This window comes from Stegostoma tigrinum, chromosome 18, assembly GCF_030684315.1.
Source record: "Stegostoma tigrinum isolate sSteTig4 chromosome 18, sSteTig4.hap1, whole genome shotgun sequence".
In the NCBI taxonomy this organism is placed as follows: Eukaryota; Metazoa; Chordata; class Chondrichthyes; order Orectolobiformes; family Stegostomatidae; genus Stegostoma; species Stegostoma tigrinum.
In genome coordinates, this window is record NC_081371.1 from 48,830,118 (window position 1) to 48,858,059 (window position 27,942).

Sequence of the window (27,942 nt, forward strand, 5' to 3'; positions counted from 1 at the left end):
AAATAGCAGGTCATCTGAAGGTCAGGATCACGTTTGCAGGCAGACTGGAGATCTTCTGCAAAATGGTCATCCAGTTTGCTTTTGATCTCCCCAATGGAATGGAAACTGCTAAATCCGTATGACAGATATTAGACTAAAAGCCTTAGAGTTTCTTATTTTCTGACTCCCTTCTTTCTTGAATAAAGGTGGTAATTTTCCAGAATCTAAGAAATTTTAAAAATTTGTATCCATTACATCTACTATTTCTGCAGATACTTCAGTTAGGCCATAGGGTGCTGGTTATCTATGCCTGGTGTCTTGTCAGCCTTTAAGTCACAGTTTTCCCAATATTTGCCCCTGGGATGGTGATCGCTTTCCATTCTTCCCTCCCATTTACTTCTTAATTTTAATGACCTTTGGAAGTTATTGACGATTTCTACAACTGCACTACCTAATGCTACTCTTTTCCAATTTAAATACTTGAAAGAACTTTTACTGTCTGTTTTTATATTATTAACTAACTTTCTCTTGTATTCCTTTTCTGCTTTTTAAAAAAATATATTCTTTGGTGGTTCTTAACTTTTTGCAGATTTGTTTCTATCCTTTGCTTCCCTATTTAGCCATGGACAATGTATCTTTCTCAAAACAAAAATGGGGATAAATCTTCTTTGAGAATTATTAAGATTCTCCTTAAGTTTGCCACTGCATCTCGACTGTCTTATCTTTAACCTAGTTACTTAATTCACTTTTGCTATCACACAATATTATAATCACCTTAATTCAGATCTAAACACTAGTCTTGAACTTATTCTGCTCTGCCTCAGAACAAGAAATTCAATCACATTGCAATCGCTGTGACTAAGAGACTTCCTCACTATGACCTTATCAATTAATCACGTCACACTACTCATTATCAGTTCTTGGACAGTATGCTCCTTGGCTGAATTCATAACATACTGTTCTAAAAGTACCCTCTGAACTAATTTTCTAGGCTACCTTTGCCAATCTGACTCATCCAATCTACACATAATCTCACCCATCATTACTGTGGCACCTTTCTTACATCCCTTATAGTTTTTCTAGAATACACAGCCCTACAAGGTAATTACTTTTGGGCGGCCGAGAAATTGGTCTCAAAGGTAACTACGTGACTTAGCCAATTCCTAATCCTACCCAAACTGATTGTTTGCTCTATCAGATCTAGGTAATCTCTCAACTATTTTGACATCCTTATTAAAACACAGTTTCCTCAGCACCCTTTCCTAGATTGCTATTGTTTTGGTTTGTTAAATACCTTTAATAATAAAGTCCCACTCTTGGAATTCTTCAAATCATGGGTTTTATTTTACAGGTGAGCTGACAACTCATAATCCAAGTCAGATGGAAACAGCCTAAAGAACAACATGTCTGCCTGCATGGATTTTACATTGCGGGTGGCAATAATAAGGGCAGATTTGGAGCTTTTGTGATTCATGGGGTAAGGTATCCTATTCTTCAGAGATGCCGAATAATCAGATTTATTGGCAACCCCAGAGCTCGGTAGTGGACACTGCTGAAACTGCTCTCAGGCCAATAAAGAAGGCCCCCTGGATCCAGAGTATTAGAATTTGCAAATACTGGGCAGGGAGGGTTTGAGTATTTTAGGAAGGATTTCATGCCTTGTGGAAGGGGTTGCAACGTTGGCAGAGCAGGAGAGGGAGTAGGGTACTATTGTGCTCAAAGGGCATCCTTCAGAGATGGTAGTTATTTTACCGTTAAATATTTATTTACATATTGTGGGTGGAATTATTCATTTTACCAAGAGGGCATTGGATGATTATTTAAATAGAAACAGTGAGTAGGGTTTATGCAAAAAGACAGGAAAAAGGCACCAATGCTCAGACAGCTGATGTAGACACGATGGGACAATGGCATCCTTCTGTATTGTATCATCATCTCTAATACACTAGCTGGCACAATGGTGTCCATATTCACTTTGGATATTAGAACTCCTGAATCTACTGCATCTTTCCTGTAAATGTCACAAATCCTGTCGCATTTAACTATAATAACTGAATTCCCAAAAGCAAAGTCACAGGAAGCCTGAAGTAAAACAGAAATTGCTCGAGAAACTCAGGAGGTCTGGCAACATCTCTCAGAATGAGAAATCACCAAACTCAAAATGTTAACTCTGATTGCTCTCTACAGATGTTGCCAGACCTGCTGCGTTTTTTGAGCAATTTCTCCAGCATCCGCAGTTCTTCATTTTATCATGGGAACTCTGCCAGTTCGACACATATAAAGAAACAACAACCGTAAATCACTTTTAAAACTGTCCAACCTTTTGTGCTCCTTTTGCATCCTTTAATGTTCCTATCAATTCCTCTAGCCCTTTCAGCTTCATTTGCAGTTCCAATGCCTTGTCCTCTGCCACTCTCCTCTCCTCTTGGGAACGTTTACCATCCTGCATTATCTTCAGCTTGTCGTCCTGCAGCTGCATCATTGTCTTTGAGAACTTCTCTTGTTGTGCAAGAGGTAGGGCTCCACTGAACTGCCTGCGTAAGGACTGAATAGTCTGTCGCAGGTGCTTGGCCTTGTTCGTGCCTTCTAGCCGGGTGTGGAAAAGGGTCTGATCCTTCTCATCGAGCTTCTGCATCAGCCGCAGGTTGCAGGCCTCCATTTTTTGCAGCTTACTTGCAAATGCCTGCAGCTTGCTAACAGCAGTGGCTTCACTCACCTGCAACGCGATAATGTGTTGATGCAATGTTGCAATGAGAGCTCTCTCATCTGACTGTGCCTGAATGAGAAGAATACAATGAACAGATATGTATACAGGCAATATACAGCCAATAGTAGGCATTCTGACCTTTTGAGCTATTCTTAGCAATTTGTTTTGATGGATTTGATGTTAATAAAAAAATCTAAAATGCTGGAATACCCTCTACAGGACATGCATCATCAATGGACTACTAAAACAATGTTCCAGATGATTTTTCATCCAAAATGACACAGCAGGGTTAAGATAACAAAGTGTGGGGCTGGATGAACACAGCAGGCCAAGCAGCATCTTAGGAGCACAAAAGCTGATGTTTCGGGCCTGGACCCTTCATCAGAAAAGGAGGATGGGGAGAGGATCCTGAAATAAGTAGGGAGAGAGGGGGAGGTGGACTGAAGATAGGTAGAGGAGAAGATAGGTGCAGAAGAAAGTATGGCTGGGGAGGTAGGGAGGGGATAGGTCAGTCCGGGGAGGACGGACAGGTCAAGGGGCAGGATGAGGTGAGTAGGTAGGAAATGGAGGTGCGGCTTGGGGTGGGAGGAGGGGATAGGTGAGAGGAAGAACAGGTTAGGGAGGCGGGGACGAGCTGGATTTGGGATGCAATGGGGGGAGGGGAGATTTTGAAGCTGGTGAAATCCACATTGATACCATTGGGCTGCAGGGTTCCCAAGCGGAATATGAGTTGCTGTTCCTGCAACCTACAGGTGGCATCATTATAGCACTGCAGGAGGCCCAGGATGGACATGTCATCTAAGGAATGGGAGGGGAAGTTGAAATGGTTCGTGACTGGGAGGTGCAGTTGTTTACTGCGAACCGAGCATAGGTGTTCTGCAAAGCGGTCCCCAAGCCTCCACTGGCTTTCCCCAATGTAGAGGAAGCCACACCATGTACAGCGGATGCAGTATACCACACTGGCAGATGTGCAGGTGAACATCTGCTTGATGTGGAACCTCATCCCACCCCCTTGACCTGTCCGTCCTCCCCAGACTGACCTACCCCTCTCTACCTCCCCACCCATACTCTTCTCTGCACTTATCTTCTCCTCTATCTTCAGTCCACCTCCCCCTCTCTCCCTATTTATTTTAGAACCCTCTCCCCATCCCCCCTCTCTGATGAAGGGTCTAGGCCCGAAACGTCAGCTTTTGTGCTCTTAAGATGCTGCTTGGCCTGCTGTGTTCATCCAGCTCCACACTTTGTTATCTTGGATTCTCCAGCATCTGCAGTTCCCATTATCTCTGACACAGGAGGGCTATTTGGCTCTACATACCTGCTCTGATTCTTTCCGAGTTATCTAATTAGAATCGTTCCTCTGCTCTTCCCCATAGTTCTATAAATATTTTCCCTTTAAGCATTTATACGATTTCCTCTTGAAAAGTTACTTTTGAACCTGTTTTTACCACCATTTCAAATCATGCATTCTAGATCAAAAGAAACTGTTCCTCATGATGCTTCTACTTTCACTTAATAACAGAAAACTGCCTTACATTACTGCTGACCCTTTGGTCATTGAAAATAATTTCTACTTTTTTATTATATCAAAAGCCTTCATTATTTTGACAAATTTCGTGAAATCTTCTCCAAGAATGTTGTCCTAAGAACAACTCCAGTATCTTCAATCTCTCCGCGAGAGCTAAAATGTTTATTCCATTTTCCACCTACAATTGCCATTTGACACTGCTGACAAATTTTCCAGTCTTTTGTTTCAGATTTTCAGCATTTTGTTGTGGACTGAACACTAGGGAGACCTAAGGTTGGCATCAAGTACACAGATCATATACACAGTTATATCATGTAAAGGTTATTTCCCATCTCCATTAGTAAATGAACCCATCGATAAAATCAAATGTCAAAACACCTGCACATAAAGGTTCCTTAACATGTCGCTGATAATATACAGATGACAAAAATAAATCCCAAATCATTCTGGAACGTATGACTGTGTAATGACTTAACAGAAATTGAGAAAATCCTAATTTATTTATACTACATTTGATAAGTATTTCTGTTGAAACACAAAGTTAATTCTGATAAATCTTGAATAGATTAAGAAAATCTTAAAATGTCTCTATCTAGAACAATATTTTTCATTTTCTCACATTGGCTTAAGTTTTTGTTTTCTTTCATGGAATGCAGATGTCTCTGACAAGGGAAGCAATTGTTGCCTATCCCTGTTTGTCCTTGAACTGAGCGACTTGCTCGAGAATTCAATTAAAAGTGAGCCACGTTGTGGTAGGTCTTGAGTCATGCGCAGGTCAGACTGGGTAAGTATGGCAGATTTCCTCTTCTAACAGGTGCTAGTCAACGAAATGGGTTTTTAAAGCAATCAATGACAGTTACAAATGCACAAATATAGTCAATCATTCTGATGTACAATGGATTAATTTCTTTTAATGGGAAGCAATTGGGGATAATAGAGTCATAGAGTCAGACAGCATGGAAACATGGCTCTCTGAAGAAGGGTCTAGGCCCGAAACGTCAGCTTTTGTGCTCCTGAGATGCTGCTGGGCCTGCTGTGTTCATCCAGCCTCACATTTTATTATCTTGGATTCTCCAGCATCTGCAGTTCCCATTATCACATGGAAACAGATCCTTTGGTGCAACCTGAGATAAAATGAACGGCAGATGCTGGAGAATCTGAGATAACAAAGTGTGGAGCTGGATGAACACAGCAGGCCAAGCAACATCTTCGGAGCACAAAAGCTGACGTTTCAGGCCTAGACCCTTCATCAGAAAAGGGGGGATGGGAAGACAGTTCTGAAATAATTAGGGAGAGAGCAGGAGGCAGATCAAAGATGGATAGAGGAGAAGATAGATGGAGAGGAGAGTATAGGTGGGGAGGTAGGGAGGGGATAGGTCAGTCCAGGGAGGACGGACAGGTCAAGGAGGTGGGATGAGGTTAGTAGGTAGGAACTGGAGGTGCGGCTTGAGGTGGGAGGAGGGGATAGATGAGAGGAAGAACAGGTTAGGGAGGTGGGGATGAGCTGGGCTGGTTTTGGGATGCAGTGGGGGAGGGGAGATTTTGAAGCTTGTGAAATCCACATTGATACCATTGGGCTTCCCTCTCCCATTCCTTAGACAACATGTTCATCCTGGGCCTCCTGCAGTGCCACAATGATGCCACCCAAAGGTTGCAGGAACAGCAACTCATATTCCGCTTAGGAACCCTGCAGCCTAACGGTATCAACGTGGATTTCACAAGCTTCAAAATCTCCCCTCCCCCGACTGCATCCCAAAACCAGCCCAGCTCATCCCCGCCTCCCTAACCTGTTCTTCCTCTCACCTATCCCCTCCTCCCACCTCAAGCTGCACTGCCATTTCCTACCTACTAACCTCATTTCGCCCCCTTGACCTGTCCGTCTTCCCCGGGCTAACCTATCCTCTCCCTATCTCCCCACCTACACTCACCCTTACTGGCTCCATCCCCGCCACTTTAACTTGTCTGTCTCCTCTCCACCCATCTTCTCCTCTATCCATCTTTGATCCACCTCCCCCTCGCTCCCTATTTATTTCAGAACCCTCTCCCCAGTCCCTTTTTCTGATGAAAGGTCCAGGCTCAAAACGTCAGCTTTTGTGCTCCCAAGATGCTGCTTGGTCTGCTGTGTTCATCCAGCTCCACACTTTGTTACCTTTGGTGCAACCAGTCCACGCCGAACATTATCACAAACTAAACTAGTCTCACCTGTCTGCTCCTAGCCCATTTCCCTCCAAACCTTTACTATTCTTTTAAATGTTGTAATTGTGCCCACATCCACCACTTCATGAGGAAATTCATTCCGTGAATCACTCCCAGGTAAAAAATTTGCCTCTTATGGAACACCACTTCTATTAAAATTCTCATATGCGACAATAGAAGTGGAGAACATTGGATCAGCCAACAATCTATTGTTAAGTTACTTTGTAGTTTAAAACACTGCTCTGTGTTTTTGCATAAACTGTGAAGTTGTAGTGTGCAAAATTTAAATGTCTTTAATATACCAACAAATGTTAAAAGCCTTCTGCAATTGACTCAAACGTTGTATTCACAAACAACTAAGCAATCAAAAGATAACACAGGTTAAGACTTGCATCAGTATTCTGGAAAGGAATCTTATTTGAAAAAAAATTATTCAGACCAATCAAATCACTGATTATTTTGAAACTGTCAGCGGCAATTTAAAATATTGGTGTAAAGTCTGACTAATAACATTCTTGTTTCTGAAGGAAAAGCTTTTGTTCAAATGTAAAAATGAAAAATATGTCCTAACCTGGTAATCAAGTACTTGCTTCCTAAGTGCCTCCACCTCTTTCTCCCTAGACTGCTGAAGGGCTTCCAAGGCTGCAACCTGCATTTTCGCTACATCGGCAATATCTCTTAACCTGATGGATAAGAACATTCCATGAACATTGTTGCCATTTCTTTACAAAAAAACAGGAATGCATTTGAAAGTTGTATTGCGCTTGGCAATCCTTTTAGCACATCCCATACATATACACTTCAAGTTACGATAGCACATGCATTCTGGGGTGGCACAGTGGCTCAGCGGTTCGCACTGCAGCCTCACAGCGCCAGGGACCTGGGTTCGATTCCAGCCTCCGGTAACTGCCTGTGCGGAGTTTGCACATTATCCCTGCGTCTGCGTGGGTTTCCTCCGGGTGCTCCGCTTTCCTCCCACAGTCCAAAGATGTGCAGGCTATGGAGTGACCATGCTAATTGCCCATAGTGTTCAGGGGTATGGGCGTTATAGGGGCATGGGTCTGGGTGGGATGCTGCAAGGGTCAGTGTGGATTTGTTGGGCCGAAGGGCCTGTTTCCACATTGTGGAATAATCTAATCTAATTAGAAGAAGCATCAGATTTGGGGAAAGAGAGGACATGTCAATAAACAGCTTGTTGTCTCTTAAGTCAAATAATAATGAACAAAATCACATTTTATAACGCTATTAACTTACTTGGACGCCTCAACTTTTAACTCAGATTCTGATTTCTCCAGCTCTGTGATGCGGCTCCTGTCTGCATTACTCACTGTTTGGCTTACACTGTTGGCCAACTCATCTCGTAGGTTTTGTTCCACTCTCTGGGCCTCCAGGTTTATTTTGGTTACCTGGGAAAAAAGCAGGAGAGAACACATTTAATTTTTGTCCCCCCTTTTATTCATTCATGGGATGCTGATGTGCTGACTTGGCCAGTAGTAACTGCCCATTCCCAAATGTTTTGGGGAAGGAGATGGTGAGCTACTTTCTTGAATCCCTTTAGTCATTGAGTATGACAGCACAGAAACAGCTCTTTGGCTCAACTTTTCCGTGCTGACCAGACATCCCAATCAGACCTAGGCCCATTTGCCACCATTTGGCCCATATCCCTCTAAGCCTTTCCTAATCATGTATCCATTCAGATGCCTTTTAAATGTTGTAATTGTATCTGCCTTAACCACTGCCTCTGGCAGGTCATTCTATGCGTGCATCACCCTCTGAGTGCTGGTAGGGAATTCCAGGATTTTAATACAGCAATTGTGAAGGAACAGTGATATCTTTCTTAGTCAGGATAGGAAGTGACTTGAAGGCAAACTTGCAGGTAGTGGTGTTCCCATGTATTTTTTGCCTTTTACCATCTGGATGGACAAGGTCGTATTTTGAAAAGTGTTGTCAAAGGACCCTGGTGAGTTCCTGCAGTACATCGTGTAAATGGTACCCACTGCTGCCACTATGCATTGGCGGCTGAGCATGGGGTTGCCGATTCCAATGGTGTCAAAGTTCTTGAGTGATGTTGGAATAGTACCCATTGAGGCAACTGGAGAGTATTCCATCACACTATTGACTTATGACTTGTAGATAATAGATAATACAAACAAGAAAAATGCTGCAAAACATACATGCATAAAAAAGACAAAAATTCATTTTATATCCCATTCACTGTTTAGAAATAAAATTTCACATGAAAGTGATTCACAAGTTTGCAACCTTGAATGAAACACACATCTATCAATAACTTTGTTGCATTAGCACAGAATAAATTTTACATCTTGATAATAGTAAAAGACTAACATATATACAGTTTAGGGCATTCCAAGAAATCTCACAGTCAATTAAATTTAATTTAAAATTGTAATCTAGGGAAAACGGGGCAACCATTTTGCTCACAGCATAGTTCCCCAAACAATAATGGGTTAATTAATTTTAGTGATGTTAGCTCAGGGATAACATTTAAAAAAAAGCAAATGAAATAAATGACCAGCTGACCATCTGTTTCAAAGCATTTGAAATGCAGTCACTGTGGAAATATAGGAAATAGCAGCCAATTTGTACACAAAACACATTGAAACAGTCTCCTGCTCTCGTTGGTGGCGAGTTTGGAGGCTGAAGGACATTTGATTAGGTGGGGAGGTGTTACGCCTGATCCCAAATGCTTTTCCACATTGGCCAGATTAACCTTTCGACAGGAAAGACAATGGTTAACTTTCCCATCTCGCTGGCAACCAAATCCTTTAGAAGGACAATTGATAATGATTTCAGAGCCTCAACCCACAACTATTTTGATTAACCCAGCTTCAGGTGGACCTGCTGCCATGTGGCATGCACATCATGAAACTGTAGGGGTTACTTGTTGCCCCCACGGTAGAGGTGTCTGAACTGAGGCAAGGGGTAAGTATCAATGGGCTAGCTTGCTTCTCAACACCTCTCCTTTAACCCCATTCCTGCATTACCTATCTGTGATAATGGGAACTGCAGATGCTGGAGATTCCAAGATAATAAAATGTGAGGCTGGATGAACACAGCAGGCCAAGCAGCATCTCAGGAGCACAAAAGCTGACGTTTCGGGCCTAGACCCTTCATCAGAGAGGGGCATGGGGGGAGGGAACTGGAATAAATAGGGAGAGAGGGGGAGGCGGACCGAAGATGGAGAGTAAAGAAGATAGGTGGAGAGGGTGTAAGTGGGGAGGTAGGGAGGGGATAGGTCAGTCCAGGGAAGACGGACAGGTCAAGGAGGTGGGAAGAGGTTAGCAGGTAGCTGGGGGTGCGGCTTGGGGTGGGAGGAAGGGATGGGTGAGAGGAAGAACCGGTTAGGGAACCAGAGACAGGTTGGACTGGTTTTGGGATGCAGTGGGTGGGGGGGGAAGAGCTGGGCTGGTTGTGTGGTGCAGTGGGGGGAGGGGATGAACTGGGCTGGTTTAGGGGTGCAGTAGGGGAAGGGGAGATTTTGAAACTGGTGAAGTCCACATTGATACCATATGGCTGCAGGGTTCCCAGGCGGAATATGAGTTGCTGTTCCTGCAACCTTCGGGTGGCATCATTGTGGCAGTGCAGGAGGCCCATGATGGACATGTCATCAAGAGAATGGGAGGGGGAGTGGAAATGGTTTGCGACTGGGAGGTGCAGTTGTTTGTTGCGAACTGAGCGGAGGTGTTCTGCAAAGCGGTCCCCAAGCCTCCGCTTGGTTTCCCCAATGTAGAGGAAGCCGCACCGGGTACAGTGGATGCAGTATACCTGCGACTGGGAGGTGCAGTTGTTTGTTGCGAACTGAGCGGAGGTGTTCTGCAAAGCGGTCCCCAAGCCTCCGCTTGGTTTCCCCAATGTAGAGGAAGCCGCACCGGGTACAGTGGATCCACAGTACACCCACTGCATCCCAAAACCAGTCCAACCTGTCTCTGGTTCCCTAACCGGTTCTTCCTCTCATCCATCCCTTCCTCCCACCCCAAGCCGCACCCCCAGCTACCTGCTAACCTCATCCCACCTCCTTGACCTGTCCGTCTTCCCTGGACTGACCTATCCCCTCCCTACCTCCCCACTTACACCCTCTCCACCTATCTTCTTTACTCTCCATCTTCGGTCCGCCTCCCCCTCTCTCCCTATTTATTCCAGTTCCCTCCCCCCATCCCCCTCTCTGATGAAGGGTCTAGGCCCGAAACGTCAGCTTTTGTGCTCCTGAGATGCTGCTTGGCCTGCTGTGTTCATCCAGCCTCACATTTTATTACCTATCTGTGGCCTGGATCCTCTATAATCCTGGGATTCTGGGAGTTATTCTACCTGCAGCAGGCACAGGGTGCTGTTGAGCACAACAGCAGCTAGCTGTTGTTTGGTCAACAGCTGAAGTTAGGAAGACATCTGCCTTATTCCAGGAGGTGGTCTGCTGGTGGCTTCACCATTGCCTGCGGTCCAGTAGGTCTTCCTGAAAAGTGGCAGCACAAGTCCCTCATTGGGTCTTCAGCCAGCAAGCAAGAAGTCTAATGGCAAAATGATATAACAATAAGGGGCAGTCATGTTTTAGATGAGCAGAAAATCCTTCTCTCAAAGAGCCTGAATCTTTGTAATTTTGTACACCAGTGACCTGTGGATGCTCAGTCATTGAGCCTATTTCAAGGTTGAGATTTTGGGCTCGAAAGGGCCTCAAGGAATAGTGGAGTGAAAGAGAAAGTGAAATTGAGGTTGAAGATCAGCTGTGATCTTAGCGATGTATGCCCTACTACTGCTCCTTTGTATGTTATATTCTTACATTGCCTGTGCTCTGTAGGACTTCACACCTTAAAAATGTATCTGGAGAAAATATCATTAAAGAACAAGTAAACAGAAGCCACAATTCTTTGTGCAAACAATAAAGATTAGATGATGAAATGTTCAGGTATGAAAAGACGACCAGTCAACAAATGAGAACAACCCAAGAATGAATTGAACAACATTTTTGGAAATTACTGATCACCAAGTTTGTTCCAGGACAGTTAGGAAGCAGCAAGGAATTACCCAACAGCAGATCAGCAGATTATTAAAAATTTGGTACAGGGAAATGTAAAAAGAATAATAACTTAGGCAATCACAGAAATTTACAATACAGAGGAAAGCCATTTTGACAGTTGAGCTAATAATGGCTCTCTGAAACTATTTTCACACAGAGTTGTAAAGTAGTTTGAATTTGTTACAATGTTTGGCCAGAAAGCAAGCCTGTTTATTATAACTAGTTTTACACACAAATAGATATTTAGTAAGAGCAACATACTTCAGCGAATTTGGATTCAAGCTCCGAGTTTCGTTCTTCAACTTGTTTGAGTGTGTCTCGCACGTGTTCATACATCTTCTGAGCATGCTCCGCTCTTTGTCGTTCGTTTAGTTCTTTCATTTCCAGCATGGTAATCTTCTTGGAGATGGACACAATTTCACTGTTGGTAATTGCCTTTCTTTCTTTATCCATAGCAGTTGGACCTCCTAAAATAAAACTAAAATCCTTAAATTCCTTTAATTAGGTTTATAAGTTCGCCCAGAATAGAAAACCTGAAAGTGTTATCTATCCTGACTACTCAAACATAATAGAATTTTGATATTTTTAATCAACCTGTTCAGACATGTCATAATAAATGACTGGCACAATAGACAATAGGTGCTGGAGTAGGCCATTCGGCCCTTCGAGCCAGCACCAGCATTCATTATGAACATGGCTGATCATCCACAATCAGTAGACTGTTCCTGCCTTATCCCTAAACCCTTGATTCCACTATCTTTAAGAGCTCTATCTATCTCCTTCTTCAAAGTATCCAGAGAGTTGGCCTCCACTACCTTCTGGGGCAGAGCATTCCATATATCCACCACTCTCTGGGTGAAGAAGTTTTTCCTCAACTCTGTTCATAATGGCCTACCCCTTACTTTTAAACTGTGTCCTCTGGTCCTGGACTCACCCATCAGTGGAAACATGCTTCCTGCCTCCAGAGTGTCCAATCCCTTAATAATCTTATACGCCTCAATCAGATCCCCTGTCATCCTTCAAGTGTATACAAGCCCAGTCGCTCCAATCTTTCAACATATGATAGTCCCGCCATTCCAGGAATTGAACTCGTGGACCTACGCTGCACTCCCTCAATAGCAAGAATGTCCTTCCTCAAATTTGGAGACCAAAACTGCACACAATACTCCAGGTGCGGTCTCACCAGGGCCCTGTACAGCTGCAGAAGGACCTCTTTGCTCCCATACCCAATACCTCTCGTTATGAAGGCCAGCATGCTATTAGCTTTCTTCACTGCCTGCTGTACCTGCATGCTTGCTTTCATTGACTGATGTACAAGAACACCTAGATCTTGTTGGCACAGATGGGACTTGAACCCCAACTTTATATCCTGGAGGTAGGGACACTACTGCGGTACCATATGACTCCTAAACACAATAGAATTTATCTAATCTGCAATACAGTGAATTGTAATCAATCAATTAGGCCCTATATATATATATCCTACAATGCTCAGTCAAGAATGATGGCATTGCATACAGGTAGTGGTTCCATGAGCATCCACATCATATCAACTCCAATGAGCCTTATCTTTTGCATGTGCATTCTGGGCTTCAGTTTAGTGTTTGAAAACATCCCCAGTGAAAAGTATCAAGTGTATGGTTGTACTCAGCTCCTCCTTTGATCCAGACTTTCTTCAAAGCCCACGTCCATTCGGCTTATATCATGTCATTTGAGTACACTGGACCACAAAGATGCCAGCCCTGACAGGATTCCAGCCAGAATGTTGAAGACATGCACTAAAGATAGTTGGTCTCACAGTCAAGCCTTACAAATAAGAGTTACAAAACTGGGATTTAACTGATAGTATGGAAAATTTCCTATAAATGTTATGTGCCCAGAAGAAACTAGATAAGTTGAGCCTAATCAGCACCACCCTGTTTGTAATGGGTGGTGTAATTAAGCGATGTCTACTCACTAATGACTTGCTCATCAAAGTTCATTCCACGTTCCATGGGAACACTGGAGTAAGAGTGGGCCATTCAGCCCATTAAGCTGATGTAGCTATTTGACTGGATTACAGCTGACCTTTTATCTCAAAGCCATTTCCCACACTATTCCCATATCACCTCATATCTTTAATAACCAGAAATTATCTGTTTTGAACATTTTCAATAACTGAGCTTCCACAGTTTTCTGGGGCAGGTACTCCAAAGATTCATCACCCTCTCATCTCAGTACTAAATAGCCTAACTGTTAAGCTGATGGCTCTTATTCTCACAGGTCTGCTGGATCTCCAGAACACACAGTGCAACAGCTGATAAATGAATAATGTTTAGAACTATCAATAATGAGGCAGCCCATGTTGGCTTACAACAGAATATGGTAACATGCAGACCTGAGCTGGCAAGTGGCAAAAAAAATACACCATATAAATGACAACTAATGATAATCATTGGTTAGTTGGAGAGTCTTAATCATGCTCAGAGACCAGCAAGGAACTTTACAACTCCCTGCTCACTTAATAGACCTTGATAGTTATATAATCTTCTACCTATTGCAGAGGCTACAAAGATTCTGTGTAGAGTGGGGAATGCATATTATGTGCGACAACTGGCATTTTTATCCAGTCCATCACTTGTCACGGATATTTTCTAATCAACCAGATGTTATTACACATGTCTGAAGCAGTTGAACCCAGATCTCCTGGCTCAGAGATATGGGCACTACCACTACACCGCAACAACCTCATCACTTGTCATAATTTCCTATCTGGGCAGAGATTAGCTTTAAACTGCTGACTTGTTCACCTAAACTCCATCAGCTGCAATGGTGGGATTTGAACCCATAACATGACCGTGGGCTCTCTGAATCTCTAGTCCACTGACATTACCATTATGCTATGATGTTCATAAAACTTTACCATCAGCCACTGTGGGATTTGAACTCGTGCCTCAGACCATTGGTCTGGGTTTCCAGATTAGTAGTCCAGTGGCATTACCACCAGACCATCACATCACCTCTTCACTTGTCTTGTGTTTCTTTCCTTAATCCCAGTCATTCATTATCTTTTACATTCAATGCATGAATCTAAGAGTCTCTAAGAGTCATCATTGACTAGAAGCTGAACAAGTCTGATGAATTGATCGATCTCAGCTGGAGTACTTTGTGCAGATTTGCATGCTAGACTTTCGGAAAGATGTGAATGCACTGGAGAACGAGTAACAGGTTTACAAGAATAGATCCAGGGAGAAAGAACTTCAGTAATGAAGACTGATTGGAGGAGTTGGGTCTGTTTTCCTTGGATTGGATGCAAAGCAGAAACAGTTTCCACTTGTTAAAGGATCAACAGCTGGTGGGCGGGGGATGTCACAAATTTAAAATAATATACAAAAGAACAAATGCAACGTGATAAAATAGTCTTTTCATTCAGCAAGTAATTTAGGATCTGGAATACAGTTGCTGGAAGTGTGTAGGCAGGTTCAAATGAGGTATAGGACATTAAATAATTATTTGAAGAGAAATATTGCACAGAGGAAACAGGCAACAGGGTCAAACTAAGTCATAATGCTCATTTAGAGAACTGGTGCAGACATGAGACAATTCTGTGACAATTAATTCTAGCCACTACAACATTCAAGTTCAACACTATGATTGCTGGACACAGCATTTTGATCAATTCACTCCTTGCCATCACCGAGTGCAGTTTTCAGGACAACCAGAAGATTTTCTAAAATCTCGTCCAAGTTATTTAAATACCATCACCCTCCAGTATCAGCAGTATCCACTATATAAGCAGGAAAAGAAATCCCTTGTGAAAATATTATCACCTTGTGAATTTCTTTCAAGTCAGTTTACTATCTTGGAATTGTCCAGACCACTACTGCAACAGCAAAGGGCAGAAGTAGTTAAAGGCATCTAGGGATAGATGGATTGGCCGTGCTAAGTTGCCTGTAGTGTTCAGGGATGCGCCAAGGGTCGGTGTGGGCTTGTTTGGCCAAAGGGCCTGTTTCCACACACTGTAGGGATTCTATGAAATGTTGGACATCAAATCAAACAGGAGACATATAATACACTTACAACATGGATATATACTTGTATTTGAAATAAACAGAGTTTGTCACAATTATATGCCACTTACCTAGTTTCTGCATTTCTTCTAGGGCTTGCTCCAATGTGTGCTGCTTTTCCTTTGTAATTTCCAGCTCCTTGTTTAAAGCACTGATCTGCTCACGTAGCACTGTATTTTCATCCTTAAAGAAAAACATGTTTTGACATACTGAACTCTTTTTAGTTTTGCTTTGAAGCACTCATTATTGCCACCAACTCCGCCAATAATCTCAACTGCTCTGAACATTATGTCCAGAAACAAACAAATAGCAAACAGCTTTGTCTTTGTAGTCTATTCTGAAATGTATTCAAATTTTGATTTGAACTGTTCTGGTAAACTTTCTCTGCATCGTCGCAAAGACTCTCGCATCCTTCCTAAAGTGAGGTGACCAGAAGTAGACACCATATTCTGGTCTTCTGTAGAATGTAGAAAGGAAAATGAACAAGGCATTGCACATTAGTAACAGAACCATTTAAAACAGTGGAATATTTTTAAGGTAGAGATTGATTGATTCATATTAGACAGAGGAATCAATAGTTATCCAGAATGTAGTCATGATCTTATTGAATGGTGGAACAGACGTGAAGGCTGAATAGTCTACATCTGCTCCGACTTCATACATATACACGGAAGAATAATTACATATGGAATATAACAAGTGGACAATATTCCCAATCCATTCCCTTTAGCAGTCAGGCAGTAAAAGTGGCATCCACCCCACTGCATACAACCAACACTTACTGAAAGGCTCATTTCCCACAGACACAACACAAACATTTTCATTTTATAAAAAAAAATCCAAAAAGCAAGTCCTCTCATCTTATTTTACAACAACAGGTTATAGTCCAACAGGTTTATTTGAAAACACAAGCTTTCTAAGCCTCGCTCCTTCTTCAGGTGTTAGTGAGAGAGGTCATATCATAGACAGAATTTATAAGTAAAAAATCAAAGGGTCATACCACAGATGAGGATGTATTAAACAAAATGTAAGATGCTGTTAAATCTTTAATCAGTTAGAAGGTTTTAATTGATTAATATGTGTATGTAAATCACCAAATTGCTTTCAAGTCACTGTTCGGAGAGAACTAAAGGTTTTATCAGTGTAAAGGTGAGGCGACATTTTAGGTCAGATAATGCATGTTAGGTGTGAGGCCTTGTTTAGGATCTGTTTGTGTTTTGGTTTGGAGTCAGACTGGTTTTATTTCTAAAGTAGGAATTATAAAACACTACATTGACTGGCTGTCTATAAATTGTATGATTTTTGAACAAAATCGAAAATATCTGCAAATACAAATTCACCCCATAGATTTATATGTGTGCGTGCGTGTGGGCATGCGTGCATATACGTGCCTGTGTATGTACAGAGAAAAAGTGCATGCGTGCGTGTGGGGAGAGTGCATGCGCTTGTGTGTGCATGCACGAGAGTGTGTGATGTGGTGGGGTCACCTGTGCAACATGAACCCAATATCCTGGTTGAGGCCATCCTCATGGGTATCGAACTTGGCTATCAGCCTCTGCTCAGCAGCTCTGCGTTATTGTGTATCCCGAAGTCCGTCTTGGAGGACGCTTACCCGAAAATCCGAGGCCGAATGTCCTTGATCACTAAAGTGTTGACCCACTGGCAGGGAACATCCCTGCCTGGCGATCGTTGCACGGTGTCCATTCATCAGTTGTCGGGGTGTCTACATGGTTTCGCCAATACACCATGCCTTGGAGCATCCTTGCCTGTAGTGTATGAGATGGGCAATGTTGGCCGAGTCACATGAGTATCTTCCGTGCACGTGGTAGGCGGTGTTCCCACGTGTGATGGCGGTGTCCATGTCGATGATCTGAGATATCTTGCAGAGGTGATCACGACAGGGTTGTATGGTGTTGTGGTCAATGTTGTCCTGAAGGCTGGGTAGTTTGCTGCAAACAATGGTCTGTTTAAGGTTTGGCGGTTGTTTGAAGGCAAGGTGTGGAGTCACGGGGAAGATCTCAGCGAGATGCTCATCATTGTCAATGATGTGTTGAAGGCTGCGAAGAATGACCTGTGTCGGTCTTTTGAGGAGGTCATTACAGTTTTCGCTGTGGCACAACATCAAACTTCCTACTTCTGTGATACTCCTGACCTGCTGTGTTCCTCCAGCACCACACTGTGTTATCTCTGACTCCAGCAGCGACAATTCTTATTATCTCTGAGTGAGTTAACAGCATCTTAGGTTTGTTTAACACATCCTCATCAGTGGTATGGCCTTTTATTTCTAAACATATAAATTCGGTGTCTGATACTACGTCTCTCACTAACACCTGGAGGAGGAGAGAGGCTCTAAAAGCTTGTGGTTTCAAATAAACTTGTTGGACAATGACCTAGTGTTGTGTGATTTCTGACCTTGTCCACCCCAGTCCAACACCAGCACCTCTGCATCATCTTTTTGAATAATGCATCAGCAATACACTTTGTGTTGCTTACACACCTTTACCTACATTACTTAAAACAGAAATATTTTCATCTTGCATTCATTAGTATAAATTTGCAACAATTTATATGAGGGGGAAATGCTTGCTGATTGGCCTGACACAGGACGTCTCAAATTGGCATGGTGAAAACAACAGAACACTACAGAGTCCCAAGCTCCAAGGTAACTCAAAACAGAAGGAAGGCTTGAAGAAGTCACGGTGGTCTTGAAACATTAACTCTATTTCTTTCGCCACAAGATCCATTTCTCCACCATTGTGGGTGTTTGTTTCAAATTATCAGTATTTGCAGTATTTTGCCTTTATTGAGCATACTCTTTTACTCTCAGAGAACAGGTCCTTGTGCATGAATCCATGTTGTTTCTACCAGGCATAAATGAGTCACGTTATGTTCTTGACCAGATACCTCAAACTGTAAATTATTGAAGCTATTGGCACTGTTGGTTAGAAAGTGCTGTTGAATCAAAAACTATATCTAACAGTAATTAGTCAAGTTTGTAACGTGGTTTACTTATGCTCATCATAAGCGACAGATATTCATGCACAAGGATCTATTCTCTGAAAACAAGGGAACAGGTTCAAATCTTGCTGCTTTTTTGAATTACACTGGAGCTTGAGGACCACGTAGCTCCCTGAAGGTTTCTACGTAGCAATGCCTTGGCCAATTATAATTGACTTGCCAAATAATCAGCATCCCTTTCTCCTGTTGTTTAACTTGTTGCAATCTTTTGAAATTAGGCATTCTTGCATTTGTCTTCATAAGAATGTGAAGAAAAGCTACGGCAACATGTCTCTCTGTTGAGCGACATTCATGTTCTGAACTACCAAATGACCATTTCCCAATGATGTCCAAGAAACAAAAGTGAAAATAATTTACCTCAGTTATTATTAAATAAGTTAAAATTTACAATATTTGCTTACCACCAAATGTTCTAGGTTAGTAGTTTTCTGGACTAGCAGGTTGTCTTTCTGCAGCAGATCTCTATACTTAGCTGTGAGTTCATTGTATTGCTTATTAGCTCGTTCCAGGTCTGATATAGGTGCACTTTCATCCAAAGCTTTCTGCAACGCAGCAATTTTAAAACTAGCCATGTCCTAGAAATAGATTGAATAACAAACAGGTGAACGCCCCAAACATTTCTTACATAAAGAAGTTATCCACTGCTTATATTAAAACACAACAGCTCAAAGTGAAGTTGGTAATTAATAAGCTCTGATGAAACATTTAAGTTCCTGAGGGGCTTTGACAGCATGGACGTAGAAAGAGATAGTAGGAACTGCTGATGCTGGAGTATGAAATAACGAGGTGTGGAGCTGGAAGACCACAGCAGGCCTGGCTTGGATGTTGAAAGGATATTTCCTTTTAGAAAAAAATCTAAAACTGCTCAAAACAAGATTCATCTATTTAAGACAGCGATGAGTAGCAATTTTTTTTGAGAGTGTCTGGAACTCTCTTTCACAAAAGGCAGTGGTAGCAAATTCAGAGTTTGTGACGTTTATGAGAACAGTTCCAAGAATGAAACACTTCAGTTGCGAGGAAAAATTAGAGAAGTTGGGATTTCTGAAGGCTAAGTGAAGATCTGATAAAAGTTTTCAAAACAACGAGGGTGTGGGCAGAATGAATAGGAAGAAACTGTTACAACTCACAAATGGATCAAGAACCAGATGGCCCAGTTTTAAAATGCTTGCAGAAGCAAATGTGAAGTGAGTAAAAACCTGTTTTCACAAAGCAAGCAGTTAGGATTTGGCACACATTGCTCATAAGTATGGTGGAGGCAGGTTCAATGGAGGCTTTCAAAAGGGTACTGGATAATCATTTCAACAGACACAACATGCACAGTTAAGGGGAAAAAGAGGAGAGTGGCAATAAGTGAAAATGCTCAGACCGCAAATACAGACACAATGAGCCAACTGGCCTTCCTTTATACCATAAAAATATTCACTGATCGCAGAATTGTTTTGGCAGAAGTAGACAGATTTTTGATTAGCAAGGGATTCAAAGATCATTGGGGATAAGCAGAAATGCAGAATAATCAGATTAAATGGTGGACCAGGCCAGGTAGGCCAACTCCTGCTTCTAATTCACAAATTTATATGATGATGGTAGCTTTTTAAAAGTTATTATTTTAGCATTGAGATACTTCAGTAGCATTTCTATTCCTTCCTTAAGTATAACAGGTAAATTCTTGCAAAAATTTTGTGAACATGAACTTCAACATGCACAACAGGGACTCCTAAGCCATATAGAAATCTTAAATGAATGTTGCCACTAATCTGCATTCTGGAACTGTAAAGGTAAACAGATCCCCCAATCTGAGGTTAATTATACAATTATATAAAGGGCCCAGCTTTGGAAAAACAAAACAAAGAAGCTCAGGTGATGGTGACAAGAAAACTGACTAGGGAGTAGCACTGGTATGCTCTCATTAAACGAAGGTGTACGAGTTTGAGATATGGCAACGTGAGTAAGACACAAACCAATTATCGAAATTGACTGAGAGCACAGCATTCAGGAGATACCCACGGCAGAAATGAATCTGCAAAGCTGTTCTTGTTCTCTGGACATCATGAACTTCTCCGCAGCATTTATAGTCAAGGAGTCAGGTTCTGTTTTAAAATCTGAGTACAAATAATCAATGATTACCTTGAATCTTTGCAGGTATCCAATTCTTTCACTAACTGCTGCCTCCATGGCTATTATTTCATTCTTGAGCTTGTTATTTTCTTTCCTTAGGTGCTTTTCCATTTCCATCAGGGTCGTATAACGCCTTGTTAAGGAACTTTCATTAACCCGCAGCACAGTTAACTTGCTAGTAAGCTCTGCAAGCTTCTTCTTCATTTCATCTGGATCTACCTGAAGTGTTTCTAGTAGCTGCTAATTTAGAGGTGGAAAACAGTTACACAGCGGCACAATGCATTTCATAATTTCCTGCAGGCAGAAACAAAGGCTGTTTTAAAAACAGCCTACAACTTCAGGTTCAAGGGGCATATGCCATTTACCTTTTGTCAACATTGTCCAAGGTGCTCCTGAGTTTGGGGTTCCTTCCCATCATTTTGGAGCTTTATGTGAGGGGCCCAAAGCCCGGTGCTGCAATTTGCACATCCATATTATATGACATACATTTGCACAATAATGTTGTATTTTCTTGGTGGTGTGGGGATTTATTTCCTGACTTTATGTCTTGACTGGCTTGTTCTAAATAGGGATATTCCCATATGTCCCAGTCTCCCACAGTAAAAAAAATCTTTATTTTGAGTGTATCAAACCAAGTGTTTTTAACACCATGGATTAGATCTTCAACTCTCAAGAAAATGCAGGGCAAGCTGAGGCAATCTGTGCTCACAATTTAGAATGGTAATATGCTGGTGAATCTTAACTATGCCAAACTAAGATACCTGTCATAAGGTTGAGAACGCAAATCAGAGCTCCCAATGGAATCTGACCAAAGCTTTATCTAAGATTTTATTGAACTGAAATATCACTTCACTTCCTCTCCAACCTCCATGAATTAATGGACAACATTCCATCAGGCTTTTTGATCACTGAGTACCTGTGCACTAATGTTTAGACATTTGTAGAATACTTACATTGTATTGCTCTATTTTCACTTGATCTTGTTGCTTTAAATCCTCAAGCTTTTTCTTTTCTTCTTCAACTTTTTCAATATCCCTTTGCCAGGATTCCCTTTCACTATTCACAAGAACCATCAGTAACAATAATTTAGTTATGGCATCAGATGGCTTATACCATTTAAAAGATTTTCACCCATGCTTCCGTTCCTGAATCACAAGCGTGACCATTGTTTATTCAGGCAATCACCGATGCAATATTAAATGTCTTTTTCACCTTCTGTAATTGAGATGTCGAGAAACGTGCAACTGTTTGGTCATTACTCTTAGGCTCCTCTCACATGGTTAACTTCTCGATTAGGGTTAGGTCCTTGGGACATGGTGCTTGGAGCCATAAACACAGCCTCAGTGAGCTGTCACAAAGAACTGCTGGTAAAACCACCCTTCCAGGTGCAACTTCTTTTTTTAAACCTGTAGCAGTGTCCTTTATGGTTAATCCCTATTAAAATACCAGGAAAGATTAAGAAACTGCTGGACTAATAATGCAGATGGACTGGGAAAATCAGGTTGGTAGCAAATCTCAAGAAAAGAAATTTGTGGAATGTCTACGAGCTGGGTTTTTTTTGGAGCAGCATATGGACAATCCACTAGGGAACTATCAATTTTGAGTTTGATGATGTATAATGAGGCATTGTTGATGAGGGAGCTTAAGGTGAAGGAAGTCCTGGGGCAGTGACGATAGTATTATAGAATTCACCCTGCAGTTTGAAAGGGAGAAGCTGGAATCAGATGTAATTGCATTACAATTGAATAAAAGTAACTACAAAGACATGAGTAGTAACTGGCCAGAGTTGGTTGGAAGGGCAGCCCAGCAGAGGTGATGGTGGAACAGCAATGACAGGAGTTTCTGGGGGAATTCTGGAGGCACAGCAGTAATTCATTCCCAGGAAGAAAAGATGTACTATGGTGGGTATGGGGCTATGGGGGTTAGGAACGAGGTAACCATGGCTGACTTGGGACAGCAGAAATGTAAAAGAGTGTAATATAATGAAGCTTAGTGGAAAGCCATAGGATTGGAAAGCCTTGATAACCATCAGTCGTTAATTAAAAAAGCAATAAGGGGACAGAAGACAAAATATGAAGTTAGCTAGTAATACAAAAGAAGATTCCAACAGTTTTTTTGAAAAGGTAAGAGAGAGGCAAGATTGGACATTAGACTGCTTGAAATTGAAGCTGGAGCGGCAGTAATTAGGATAAAAAAACAAAGAGGTGGAGTATCAGAGATAATGGGAACTGCAGATGCTGGAGAATTCCAAGATAATAAAATGTGAGGCTGGATGAACACAGCAGGCCAAGCAGCATCTCAGGAGCACAAAAGCTGACGTTTCGGGCCTAGACCCTTCATCAGAGAGGGGCATGGGGAGAGGGAACTGGAATAAATAGGGAGAGAGGGGGAGGCGGACCGAAGATGGAGAGTAAAGAAGATAGGTGGAGAGAGTGTAGGTGGGGAGGTAGGGAGGGGATAGGTCAGTCCAGGGAAGACGGACAGGTCAAGGAGGTGGGATGAGGTTAGTAGGTAGCTGGGGGTGCCGCTTGGGGTGGGAGGAAGGGATGGGTGAGAGGAAGAACCGGTTAGGGAGGCAGAGACAGGTTGGACTGGTTTTGGGATGCAGTGGGTGGGGGGGGGGGGGGGGGGGGAAGAGCTGGGCTGGTTGTGTGGTGCAGTGGGGGGAGGGGACGAACTGGGCTGGTTTAGGGAGGCAGTAGGGGAAGGGGAGATTTTGAAACTGGTGAAGTCCACATTGATACCATATGGCTGCAGGGTTCCCAGGCGGAATATGAGTTGCTGTTCCTGCAACCTTCGGGTGGCATCATTGTGGCACTGCAGGAGGCCCATGATGGACATGTCATCTAGAGAATGGGAGGGGGAGTGGAAATGGTTTGCGACTGGGAGGTGCAGTTGTTTGTTGCGAACTGAGCGGAGGTGTTCTGCAAAGCGGTCCCCAAGCCTCCGCTTGGTTTCCCCAATGTAGAGGAAGCCGCACCGGGTACAGTGGATGCAGTATACCACATTGGCAGATGTGCAGGTGAACCTCTGCTTAATGTGGAATGTCATCTTGGGGCCTGGGATGGGGGTGAGGGAGGAGGTGTGGGGGCAAGTGTAGCATTTCCTGCGGTTGCAGGGGAAGGTGCCGGGTGTGGTGGGGTTGGAGGGCAGTGTGGAGCGAACAAGGGAGTCACGGAGAGAGTGGTCTCTCCGGAAAGCTGACAGGGGAGGGGATGGAAAAATGTCTTGGGTGGTGGGGTCGGATTGTAAATGGCGGAAGTGTCGGAGGATAATGCGTTGTATCCGGAGGTTGGTAGGGTGGTGTGTGAGAACGAGGGGGATCCTCTTTGGGCGGTTGTGGCGGGGGCGGGGTGTGAGGGATGTGTTGCGGGAAAGACGGGAGACGCGGTCAGGGGCGTTCTCGATCACTGTGGGGGGAAAGTTGCGGTCCTTAAAGAACTTGGACATCTGGGATGTGCGGGAGTGGAATGTCTTATCGTGGGAGCAGATGCGGCGGAGGCGGAGGAATAGGGAATAGGGGATGGAATTTTTGCAGGAGGGTGGGTGGGAGGAGGTGTATTCTAGGTAGCTGTGGGAGTCGGTGGGCTTGAAATGGACATCAGTTACAAGCTGGTTGCCTGAGATGGAGACTGAGAGGTCCAGGAAGGTGAGGGATGTGCTGGAGATGGCCCAGGTGAACTGAAGGTTGGGGTGGAAGGTGTTGGTGAAGTGGATGAACTGTTCGAGCTCCTCTGGGGAACAAGAGGCGGCGCCGATACAGTCATCAATGTACCGGAGGAAGAGGTGGGGTTTGGGGCCTGTGTAGGTGCGGAAGAGGGGCTGTTCCACGTAACCTACAAAGAGGCAGGCATAGCTGGGGCCCATGCGGGTGCCCATGGCCACCCCCTTAGTCTGCAGGAAGTGGGAGGAGTCAAAAGAGAAATTGTTGAGTGTGAGGACGAGTTCAGCTAGGCGGATGAGAGTGTCGGTGGAGGGGGACTGGTCGGGCCTGCGGGACAGGAAGAAGCGGAGGGCCTTGAGGCCATCTCCATGCGGAATGCAGGTGTACAGGGACTGGACGTCCATGGTGAATATGAGGTGTTGGGGGCCAGGGAATTGGAAGTCCTGGAGGAGGTGGAGGGCGTGGGTGGTGTCACGGACGTAGGTGGGGAGTTCCTGGACCAAAGGGGAGAACCTTCCCCTGCAACCGCAGGAAATGCTACACTTGTCCCCACACCTCCTTCCTCACCCCCATCCCAGGCCCCAAGATGACATTCCACATTAAGCAGAGGTTCACCTGCACATCTGCCAATGTGGCATACTGCATCCACTGTACCCGGTGCGGCTTCCTCTACATTGGGGAAACCAAGCGGAGGCTTGGGGACCGCTTTGCAGAACACCTCCGCTCAGTTCGCAACAAACAACTGCACCTCCCAGTCGCAAACCATTTCCACTCCCCCTCCCATTCTCTAGATGACATGTCCATCATGGGCCTCCTGCAGTGCCACAATGATGCCACCCGAAGGTTGCAGGAACAGCAACACATATTCCGCCTGGGAACCCTGCAGCCATATGGTATCAATGTGGACTTCACCAGTTTCAAAATCTCCCCTTCCCCTACTGCATCCCTAAACCAGCCCAGTTCGTCCCCTCCCCCCACTGCACCACACAACCAGCCCAGCTCTTCCCCCCCCACCCACTGCATCCCAAAACCAGTCCAACCTGTCTCTGCCTCCCTAACCGGTTCTTCCTCTCACCCATCCCTTCCTCCCACCCCAAGCGGCACCCCCAGCTACCTACTAACCTCATCCCACCTCCTTGACCTGTCCGTCTTCCCTGGGCTGACCTATCCCCTCCCTACCTCCCCACCTACACTCTCTCCACCTATCTTCTTTACTCTCCATCTTCGGTCCACCTCCCCCTCTCTCCCTATTTATTCCAGTTCCCTCTCCCCATGCCCCTCTCTGATGAAGGGTCTAGGCCCGAAACGTCAGCTTTTGTGCTCCTGAGATGCTGCTTGGCCTGCTGTGTTCATCCAGCCTCACATTTTATTAAAGAGGTGGAGTAATTGAGTAGGTACTTTGTATCAATTTTCACAGTGGAACATACCAGCAGCATACCAGAACTTCAAGATAGTAACGGACAGAGGTGAATGTAGTGGCTATCACTAAGGAGAAGGTACTGGAAAAGCTGAAAGTCTGAGCTGAATAATTGGATCCCAGACCAGATGGATGACACCCCAGGGTTCTGGAGGGAATGGCTGAGGACAGTGTGAAGGCATTGGTGGTGATCTTTCAAGAAACACTGGAGTCAGGGAGAGTTCCAGAGGAATGTAACATCCCTGTTTAAGAATGAAGGGAAGCCAAGGACAGGAAACTATTGGCAGGTTAGCCTGAACAAAGAACAAAGAAAATTACAGTACAGGAACAGGCCAGTCGGCCCTCCAACCCTGCACCAACATGCTGCCTGTCACAACTAAAAGTCCCTACCCTTCCAGGGACCTCAGTTATTGGTAAGATTTCAGAGTCCATTATTCAGGACGAGATTCTGGAGTACTTGGAAGTTCATAGGTAGAATACAGATTATTCAGCTTTGAGGATGTAATGAACAAGTTACACAAAGGAGAGCCAGTGGACGTGATCTATTTGGATTTCTAGCAGGCTTTTAACAAAGAGACTGCAAAATAAGATAGGAGCCCATGGTGTTAGAGGCAAAGTACTGGCACAGACAAAGGTCTGACTGACTGGCACAAGGCAAAGAATGGAGATAAAGGGGTCTTTTTTATGATGGCAACTGGTAGCTACTGAAGTTCCACAGGGGTCCCTGTTGAGACTACAACTATTCACATTATACATTCATGATCTGGATATGTGTTATGTGAAGTTATGAACTTTGGTAGGAAGAATACAAGCATAGGCTATTTTCCAAATGGAAAAGGCTTTGGAAATCCTACTCACAAAGGCACTTGGGAGTCCTAGTTCAGCATTACCTTAAGGTTCAGTTGGCAGTTACAAAAGCAAATGTAACACTCGCATTCATTTCAAGAGGGCTAGAAACAAGAGCTGAAATGCAGTACTGAAGCTGTATTAGGTTCTGGTCAGACATCATTTGGATTATTATGAACAGTTTTGGGCTTCATTTCTAAGGCAGGATATGCTGGCATTGAGATGGGATCCAGAAGATGTTTACAAAACTGATCTAGGGAATGAAGGGATTGTCAGTGATTGAGGACTTTGGGTTTATATTTGATAGAGTTTAAAAGGATGCGGGGGCGGGGGGGGGGGGGGGGGGGGGATATCATTGAAACTTACAGGATATTGACAGACGTGGATAGAGTGGGCATGAAGATGATGTTTCTACTAGTAGGAGAGGCTAGGACCTGAGGCCACAGGCTTAGAGTGAAGGGATGACCATTTACAACTGAGATGAGGAATTTCTTCAGCTACAGGATGGTTATCTGTGGAACTCATTGCCACAGAGGGCTGTGGAGGCTGAGTCTTTAAATGTATTTGAAATAGAGATAGATGGGTTTTTGATTAGTAAGGGAATCAAAGGTTTGAACAAAGAACAAAGAAAATTTCAGCACAGGAACAGGCCCTTTGGCCCTCCAAGCCTGCACCAATTAAGATCCTGTGTCTAACCTGTCATCTATTTTCTAACGGTCTGTGTCCATTTGCTCCCTGCCCGTCCATGTACCTGTCCAAATATATCTTAAAAGACGCTAACGTGTCTGTGTCTACCACCTCCGCTGGCAACGCATTCCAGGCACCCACCACCCTCTGTGTAAAGAACTTTCCACGCATATCTCCCTTAAACTTTCCTCCTCTCACTTTGAACTCATGACCCGTAGTAATTGAGTCCCCCACTCTGGGGAAAAAGCTTTTTGCTATCCAGCCTGTCTATACCCCTCATGATTTTGTAGACCTAAAATCAGGTCCCCCCCTCAATCTCCATCTTTCTAATGAAAATAATCCTAATCTACTCAACCTCTCTTCATAGCTAGCACCCTCCATATCAGGCAACATCCTGATGAACCTCCTCTGCACCCTCTCCAAAGCATCCACATCCGTTCGGTAATGTGGCGACCAGAACTGTACACAGTACTCCAAATGTGGCCGAACCAAAGTCCTATACAACTGCAACACGACCTGCCAACTCTTGTACTCAGAGAGAGGAAGCAGGACATTTGGCTTGAGAAACATGTTTGACATTAATAAATGGTGGAGACACGATGGGCCGAATGGTTTGATTCCAATCTCATGTGTTTTGGTCAGGGAAGTTCAAAACTGATAGTAGAATTAATTTGCTCGGTTCCAATGTTGCTGTTCGGGTTATCCATGGG

At 43.7% G+C, this 27,942-nt stretch overlaps 1 protein-coding gene across 4 annotated transcripts in view; it reads right to left on the bottom strand.

The window, feature by feature from the left end:
- cep290 (centrosomal protein 290) overlaps positions 1-27,942 on the bottom strand; it is a 139,926-nt gene that overhangs the window by 54,511 nt on the left and 57,473 nt on the right. For all 4 annotated transcript variants that reach the window (XM_048548846.2, XM_048548847.2, XM_048548849.2 and 1 more), the window contains exons 24-31: positions 21,572-21,674; positions 20,628-20,858; positions 18,905-19,078; positions 15,557-15,668; positions 11,698-11,903; positions 7,662-7,813; positions 6,979-7,090; positions 2,300-2,755 (exon numbers count right to left, since the gene is read on the bottom strand). In XM_048548846.2, coding sequence (XP_048404803.1) covers positions 2,300-2,755; positions 6,979-7,090; positions 7,662-7,813; positions 11,698-11,903; positions 15,557-15,668; positions 18,905-19,078; positions 20,628-20,858; positions 21,572-21,674 — 1,546 coding nt within the window. The remainder of the gene's footprint in view (positions 1-2,299; positions 2,756-6,978; positions 7,091-7,661; positions 7,814-11,697; positions 11,904-15,556; positions 15,669-18,904; positions 19,079-20,627; positions 20,859-21,571; positions 21,675-27,942) is intronic.